The 9179-nt window shown below is 42.9% G+C and overlaps 1 protein-coding gene across 1 annotated transcript; it reads right to left on the bottom strand.

Annotated features, from left to right (window-relative positions):
• Nucleotides 1-623: 623 nt before the first annotated feature.
• On the bottom strand, nt 624-4927 carry LOC104534383 (rho GTPase-activating protein 7-like). The gene is made up of 2 exons (XM_010184444.1): nt 4862-4927; nt 624-2048 (listed from the first exon to the last, which is right to left on the bottom strand). The coding sequence occupies exons 1-2, from the start codon at nt 4892-4894 to the stop codon at nt 624-626; spliced, it is 1458 nt and encodes a 485-aa protein (XP_010182746.1). The 5' UTR covers nt 4895-4927.
• Nucleotides 4928-9179: the final 4252 nt, after the last annotated feature.

Raw genomic sequence — 9179 nt, 5'->3', positions numbered from 1 at the left:
ATTGGCAGGACCTGCCCTTCCTGAACCCATTCAGGTTCCTGAACCCTGAAGCTCCCCCATTCCCCCACTGTGCTACAGCAATCAAGAAAAAGTAAACAAATGTAATATTCCTCACAGATTTAATGCCCTAGCACACTATTATGAAACAGCCTGCTACTGAAAAGTGAAATTTTTTGAAACAGTCTAAAAGTCAAGGCTTTTACTACACACTGACACAAACCAGACCATACTTAAACGGGTTCTCCTAGCCAACTTGAAAAATGAATAACCCTCCTTGAGGTCCCCCTCCCTCCCACACACCATTTCAGCTTAAAGAATCACCATCTGCCAAAGCTGCCTTTACACTGCTTCTTATGCTGACTTGCTGAGAGGGCTGCTTTCCAATGATGGCTCAGGCTGAACACACAAAGACATGGCTAGGAAATGTGGGGATCACTTGTCTAAAAGTCTTGCATAAATACTTCCCTCGCCTATAATTGTTTCGGGAATCGATGGGAACAGCATGTGTCAGCTTGAATGGCTACAACTACTGCACCTTAACTGATTGTGGTGCAGCAGCAACAGAGCCATTCAGGCTGGAGGGGACCTCATGAGGGCCACTCCAAGTCCCAGCACCTGTGTTCTTACCTGCTGGACCGTGTCAGTGACGCGCCCACCCCAGAGTCCCTCCTGTCTTGCATCCCTGTGGGCTCTTCAGTTTCGTTCAGCGAATTCCCTGTACTGTCAAGGTCACTCGGTGTTGTTCGATCATTATCGACATCGAGGTGGATCTGCTTTGGAGAGGAAGGACATGGGGAGATGGAGTCGAGTGCTGAGTCGGAGTCCCCTTCGTCCGAGAACTTCTCTGACCACTGGTTTACTATTCTCTGCATCCCTTTGACATGGTACAGGATGTCATCTAGTTCTGGGAATATGTCTTCATTTTCCAGGTCAGCCAGGTCACTTGTACTGGAATACAGGATCGAGCCTGGCACGTTGTCGTAAATACTCAGGCGGCTGCTCACTGAGCTGGAGGAGTTGCGCCTTTTCTCCATGCCCAACTCTTTGGAGCTGTCGCCGCTGTTTTCCCTCTGGAGGGTGAGATGGCCATGTCCATGGAAACTGCCCGTCCTCCAGTTCACAGAGGTATTGCTCTCTGTTGGGGAGAAGTTGCCATTGGAGAGTGCTTTGGGAAAAGTGCCAGGCTTATGATCTTCGGGGATAAAAAACACAGTGTCTTCTGCAAAGCTTCCCCGGTTCTTGAAGTTCTGCTCCATCACGTCGCTGAACGTTGATTGGTTGAAGGGGTCAAAGCCTTCCAGGTACATGCCCACTCTTTTATTGTAGGCACTGAGGCTGCGCGTTCGTGTGACAGGACTGGGTGTGCTGACGGCACTGCTCGTCTCTGACTGACTGCTGCTGCTGCTGGTTTGGGTGGAATTGGAGACACTCCTCTTTCGTACCATGGGGAGACTGATGTGATTGCCATTGAGGGCAGAAATCTCCACGCAGTTAAGCTGCTTCAGTTTATCTTCATCCATGCCCTCCTGCAGGATAGGCCCACTAATAACAAGACCAAGCTTTGAAGGAGCTTTGCTCTTGCTATGGTGAGAGCTCTTGATTTTCAGGCTCTCCATTCTCTTGAGCAGGCTCTTTGTTTTGGACTTGGTGTTCTTCTCATTGGCTTTTGTGCTGAAGCTGAAGCTATTCAGATTCCTGGGTGAGGGCAGGCTGCTGAATGAGTCATCATTTGCTACAAAATTGCTTGATGAACAAACACTCATGACCGAGTTAGTCCTGGTTGTAGATGCCTCGCTCTGCAGGGTTGGTTGGTGGCTGCTGGTGCTGCTGATGCTCAGAATGGAAGCCACCTCCTGGCGTTCGCTGAGGTCTGTTAGCACACTCTCATGGCTTGTGGCATTAGTAAGGTGTGGAGCTTCTGGGGAGGGGGTATTCAAGTCCGAAGGGAACACATCAAACTCTTCAAGCCTCGACCATCTCTTGCTGTCTCTCTGAAAAGTCCATTTGCCACTTATTGCACAAGGTTCATCTTCATCCGAATCTTCACTCTGCAAAGAAGAACAACCCTGAAAGTACTGCTTGCAAACTGCCCAAACGGCAAAGGCAGTTGTATTTAAATACAATGCGCACTAAACTGCTTTAAGCATGACCTTGTTCTCAATGAATTTAAAGTGAAAACAGTCTTTTACTTCAGGGAGAGGAAGGTTAGGCCATAAAGTTCATCACAGGAAAAGATAACACGAGACAGGCAATATATTTTAACAGTTCTTAAATACAAAAGATATTTGCTTTGTAAAAAGAAACAAACAATACAATCTGCTTTAAATTGCTCTTTTCTAAAAACCCTAGTATCCATAGACTTTTAATTAATTGGTCACAGTGTATAGCCCTCAGATCAATGGAAATTCCTGGCATGCATAAAATTTTAAACTGGAGTCAGTCAGGGGTTGGGGTCCCTCTGGACTCTCGCCAAGTTACACTCTGTTGATAGGGGCTGCGTGATTATACTCCTCTTTGCAATTACGAGATGTTTCTCATAGGCTCTGAATTGTAGCGGCTTAATTCCTTACCCATTCGGGAAGTCTGACCAGTCTTCTCACTGTGACTAATGGGATAGGAAAAGAAGCTCTTGCACTGCAAAAGCGTGATGCCTCCAGGCTCTTACCTGGTCCACTCTTCCTCCCACAGGCTAGCAGTTAACATTTTAAGAATGTCCTGTGAAGTTTCTACTTCAGCTTTGCTTCAGGTAAACTTTAACACTCGCAGATAGCGAGCAGCAAGAGCTCACTGACAGTATAGCACGTAAGTAAATTGTAAATAACATCTCCACTGATGATGTTTGATGTAATCCCTGAGGGCACAATTACACATACATAACTTATGCCTACAATCTTTTCATCTAAATACTGAAAGGGAATGATTCTGGGACTGACATATTTGGTCTTCCAAATATCTGTAAAATTTCATGTTGGAAGAATAAAACCAATGAAGATATTTTAATATGACAGCATGAAACCACAAAATAACCTTTGGTGTTCAGAGTAGGAAACATTAATTGCCACCCAGGTCCATGTGTTTCACTCCATTTGTTTAGATTGCTTTAAAAACAAACACACATGCATGCCCCAAACTGTAACTATTTGTGTGTCAGGAACACAGACATTTATTCTCTGAAAAACAAGTAAATTATTCATATTTCAAGTATTTTATTTATACATACTTTAGCTCCTGATCCTCTCCTCATTTTTTGAGGGTTGGTGTTCTGGTTTTTTTTAATAGCACACATGATCAGCTCAGGAAAATAATGAAACACCTTATTTATTTTTACATGAAACACAGAGCAAGCATAATTTTCTTTCTTTCTCAGCTACTACAAACTACTTCTGTTCATGACTCAGATGAAAACCTAAGAGGACTGGCTTGCTTATTTAAAGTTTTAAGGAGGGAAAAAAGTCACCTGAAACTGTCAATTGATAATAATGATGGTTCGGCAGTGAATGTTGTTTGACTGGAAAAAAATGAGCAGTAGTGATCTCCATTTCCAAAAAGGTCAATGCAAACATAAGGAAACATATGTTTCTGTCAGCACAATTTTTCCCTAGTGTTAAAAAGCTTTAAAGGCTAAGTATTGGTTTTAATGAAGTCAACAACAAAGGGGAATAGGATCCAAATCCATCTGCCAGAACATGGGTGGTGAATGCAAATCAGGAAGGATTGAAACAAAAGGTAACAACCAGACTTTGGAAGATCTGGGGTTTGAAGCTGAAGTTGGGTCTGGTGTGACCTCTAAGAGCAATACTGATCATTCCAGTGTTAACAAGGCTCAGGAACAAGGAGGAGAAATCTGGCGGTCATAAATGGCAATCCAGCTGTCTACCCCTACTTTTAAAGAGTTCCTATATATGCTGCCTCAGAGTGTTATCTTCTGGAGCTTGGATGCTGTTTCCAACATACTACAAATGGAAAGAGGGGATTAATTCCTGGTAAACAACCTCAGAGCATTTGTACGCATTCTTGTTAAGGGTAGGGCAGCATTGTAGTGCCTTAGCTCAGTCATCTTTATCTGCAGTTGTCATATCCCAGGGGATGGTATCAACAACTGATCCCTCCTAGGACACACACATAGTTTTAAGGCAGCTATTGAGTGGTGCCTTGCCAGTAAGCCCCAGCAACTCAGCTTTCTGTCAGTACTACCTTACTGAAATTACAGTTGGTGCTCTTATTTCTCACCATCCTCCACAGGGATCCTGAAGATTCAGGAAACACTTTTAATTTGCTGAGCTCTCTGGCAACAAACAAACTTTCTAAAAAGGTACCTAATGTACTCTGTAAAATATATTGCTTTAATTTTGAGCTAAGTAATTAAAAAAATCAGGAAACAATGTGCCCAATCCTACAACGGATTGGCTCGATCCTGTCTACATCATAACAAAATAATAAAATTCTGATGTGATAGTAAAGAACCAAAACTGTGAAGATGATGCCCTAGACAATGTTCTGACATTCAGGTCAGCTCATCGTGGCTGGGCAGGACCTCCTCCATCAATAGCCTGCTCTTTACAATCCTGCATGAGCGCTACAGCACGGACAACCTCACTGGCAGGCAGAGAAGCCCAGTGCCTTTCAGACTGGGAGCAGCATCCCGGGGAGAGTTTGCTAGATGAGTAACCTGTACCTGCAGCCAATCCCTGCAGTTTTCACTGTGAGAACACAAAATGAAATGTAAGTGGAGTTTTGACTGTGTCCTTGCCAGGTTCTACTCAGGTGTTATCCTAGACTGCAGCTAAGCAATCTGCTAGATGATTTTTTTTCAGCGTTATTCATGTACAATGCTGTAACAGAAGATGTTAAAGAAACTTACCCTTTTCCTGTGGGGGCTAATTTCTAGCTTCATCACTGCACATTTGTTTAAAGTATTTAAGCGCCTGCAAAGCAAAAGAAACCATATTAAGAGAACACTTCAGTGTTTTGACACAGGCTATTCCAGTTCAAAGCTTTTGTGAAGGCTGTCTCCAGACTGCTTTGCATACAAATAGCCACAAGCAGGGTTTCAATTAGAGCCCTAATTATACATAACCATTAACCCATTACATTTGGCTGTATTCTAATTTTAGAGAGAGGGATGGATGACTATTTGTCACAACTACCTGAATCAAAGTAAAGAGAAGTGGAAGGAAACTTAGACTAAGTTGAGAAGTTATTATATCCAATGAATTGTAATAATTACATTTGTTTAAATAGCAGACATCTGAACCCTGAAACAATCAATCTCAACAGCCTGAAAAGAAAAGGCTTTTTATCTGACGCTCTGTACAAGTGCCCATGTGAAACAGCATTCTGCTTTAAAATGGTACTTTATAAGCTAAAATATCCCAGAGGCAAACTTATTTTCCCCTTATTATTATGTGTCAATTCTGTTTACAGAAAATTACTATTTTCAATGCAGTTCTGGAACAAGACAACTCACCAGTTTAAAAAAAAAAAACAACAAACAAACAAAGAAACACAACCTGCTTTTTATTCCTAAACTGAAAGTTTCTTCTATACATAAGAATACTGTTCTGAAGGATTAAAATTTAAACAAAAATAAATCACTGTAGCAACAATAGTTAACCACCCTCCTTGTGAAATGTGACAGCAGTCTGGATGCATATCCTGAAGTACCACGTGAATGTATATAAGCATCCTTCTATTCCCTGATGAGCTAATAACCTGGCAAGTATCTCTAAAAAAAAAAACAACCACCAAATTTCTCTTTCTTGTCCCTCTCCCCCAGAAGCTCAGTGTGCAGTCCTAAGCAAAACAGCTTAAAACAGATCAAAATGTGGTGTTACGAAACACAAAGATCCATGGCATTTTATGCCCATATAAATGGTCTCTCCACAGAATCACAGAATCACAGAACATTAGGGATTGGAAGGGACCTCAAAAGATCATCTAGTCCAATCCCCCTGCCAGAGCAGGAACACCTAGATGAGGTTACACAGGAAGGCGTCCAGGTGGGTTTTGAATGTCTCCAGAGAAGGAGACTCCACAACCTCTCTGGGCAGCCTGTTCCAGTGCTCTGTCACCCTCACTGAGAAGAAGTTTCTTCTCAAATTTAAGTGGAACCTCCTGTGTTCCAGTTTGTGTCCGTTACCCCTTGTCTTATCATTGTTTGTCACCGAGAAGAGCCTGGCTCCATCCTCGTGACACTCACCCTTTATATATTTATAAACATGAATGAGGTCTCCCCTCAGTCTCCTCTTCTGCAAACTAAAGAGAACCAGCTCCCTCAGCCTTTCCGCATAAGGGAGAATGGTCCCCCCCTGCATAAGGGAGAAGGTCTCCCCCTGCCCTTCTTCAAGCCTTTGCCTCCCCAAAAACTGCTCCAGCGATGGCTCAGATAAAATTTGGTCTGCTAAAGCATGGTTAGAGAAATGCTGGTGCTATGGCAGGGCACAGAGCAAGACATAGGTCAGAGGTAGGCTGGGTGCCACGCAGAAGGCAGCAGCTTCACGGAAGTGATGGTTTGGGCCCTTGTGTTAATCCTTCCACTTGTGAGGCTGTACTGCGGGCTGGATGAGAAGACCAACCGAGCCGAAAACCAGTATTTCAACACTTCGTTGGGTTGAATTTCTCCCAGGTCAGTCCTCCGAGCTGCGTGAAGGGGAGTGTGTGCAAGGGGGAGGCAGAGGAGCAGAGCCGCCCCTTTCCTTCAGCCAGACCGCAGCCCAAATTCAACAGGTGCAAAACTGAACTTTAAAAAGCCCAATTCATTCTAAAGGAAGTTCTACAATTTTCACATAATTTGTTTGAGCAAAGTGTAAAGAAGAGCCTGTATCAGCAGCTTTGAAAAACTGGAAGAAAAAAAAAAGAAGAAATGCTGACTTGCCCTGTTGCTTCAGATGAGTCTTTTCAGATTCATGAAACTTGTAACTTGAATCTAGAAAATGTGTGCACAGGAAGAATTACCAGTTTCCTCTCCTTCCCTTGCCTTTTATGCACAGGATTGGTTGCAGATGGTATTTACACAGACCTTGATCATAAGGCCATCAAAGAAAATGGAAAAGCTCTTACTGGTGCTTTTGCTGCAGTCGTGAAGTAAAAAAAAAAAAAAAAAGGCAGTTTGATCTATAATTAGACCCAGCCACAACATAGCAGAAAAGAACAGAAACAGGAAGAATGACCATGGGTCAAACAGAAGGGCAGTGGTAGGTTAGGAAAGTTATCTAGATCTCTCTACTTTCATCTTTGCTCTGATTTTAAAAGGCATGAGGCTCAGTCCTGTTGGCTGCAGCTGGTGGGTACATGCATAAGTCCAGTGGATTTCAGAGAAATTGTATTTACAGCACGGACAAAGGGTGAATGTCCCATCTACGCGCTACACAAAACTGGTATTTTGGTTTTCTAAGAGGCCACACAGCAGCAGAAAGCTGTCTCCCTCTCTCTGCTGTAAAAACATTCTCTTCTCAAACCCTGGACCACAAGACCAGGGAATATTAAACTGGTATCAGTTCTATATTGTGTAATAATTTACAAATTTCACAGTGTTGCAACCTTTGACTTATGCAGAGAGAAGTTATCACTGAATCCCTGTATCAGGCTTTATCTAGCTCCAGCCTGTCTGACCACTAATAAAGACGATCTCTGATTTCACAAAGATTACATCCACAGACTTTTCTCCTACTCAAATTAAAACCCTGAAATAGGTGGAATAGGATAGAGCAAAGACCTCTGTTTCCACAGAGGGCATTAAAGAAAAAAATCCCCTGGCGCACACCTCACAAAAATAAGCATGAAGGCAAGATAAGGTAACCCCCAATGAGCGAGGTTAAATACAATAGCAGTGAGGGAAATAAAGGCTCTGTTACACATCTGACATGATTTCATCTCAAAAGCAGTTTCCCTTTTAAAACTTACAGGCTCTGCAGCAACTGCCTCAGGTCTGCAACTTTCATTATATATCACACATCCTGCTTTAAGTTCTGCTTAAGTTCAGCAGTGCCCAGTTCCTTGAGCTATAGGATGCTGAGAACACAGTATAATATGCAAAATCACCTTCCAAACATATTAGTGAGTCCGCAAATCTAAGCTTACAAAGTTTAGGCTTTGCCAGGAAGAGAGTTACCTACACAACTTTCATTAACCTTCACTTCACATATGCTTTGCAATACTTTTTAGGCATATGTGCACGCATTCATTTTCTGCAGATCTTCTCATCAAATCGATCCTTGTTAATGAACTGCAATTTTCTCTTCTGGATCTGGACCTTCTTGTTTGGCAATTCCATTTGCAGGCATAAATTCAATTTATCATTTCCCTACTGACAGTCAGCAGGTTTTTCTCATTCTTCAGATCTGTTTTATTCTGCCCAAACCTGTGTCAGCGACACCTTCGTGGGGACAAGATGGGAGACAGAGGGACAGAGCACAGTTGCTGCAGACAGCGGCTGCAGCCGCTTTCACCATCTGGCTATCTCAGTCTCAATTTCTATGCCTCCAACCCCAGCCACTTTCTGGATGACTGTCTGGATGACAAGATAATAGTCTTTCCCATCATTTAGATAAGTCCCTTCGAGTCAGCCCTCTCTCTGTACATCTTCACATCGAGATGGTATCTTACTCCTGTGGAGTGCTGTATCTCCAAGATGCCACTTTTCCTTGCCCTCCATGTACTCCTACGCAGCCTCTCATCCTCCTTCACCTTGGCTTTGCAAAACCTTACCTACTGAGGATGACAAATGCAACAGGACTTGCCCCTCAGTCTCATCCCCTGAGTGAAGACTGGCCCCTATCAGCCCTGAGCAGTGATTACCCTCGAACCCTGAATATCCTTTACCCAAAACAGTAGGCACTGGAGCTTCTCTCAGGAATGAGCAGACAATACATTTTTCCTAGTCTTCAACCTCAGAAATGGCCAAAATAGTTTAGCTTGAACTTCTTTTAAGAAAGGCAGCCTAAACAAGACAGTCACCATCAAAAATTTCAACTTGCACACCTAACTGCAGCTGATTTATAAATTAAAATATGGTCTTATAAAAGAAAGTCTGTGTTAATCTAGAAAACAGTTGTATGCCAGCTATAACCCCTGGTAATTCATTCTGCTCTCATTAACAGGAGAAAACTCTCACCTCATTCACCTCAGAAAAGTGGCAGCAATGCCAAACATTGGATTCACAGAATCACAGAATCACAGAA

Source organism: Mesitornis unicolor, unplaced genomic scaffold (genome assembly GCF_000695765.1).
Source record: "Mesitornis unicolor isolate BGI_N332 unplaced genomic scaffold, ASM69576v1 scaffold48485, whole genome shotgun sequence".
NCBI lineage: Eukaryota > Metazoa > Chordata > Aves > Mesitornithiformes > Mesitornithidae > Mesitornis > Mesitornis unicolor.
Note: the sequence above shows the minus strand (reverse complement) of the source record. Positions and strands in the feature narration are given on the sequence as shown.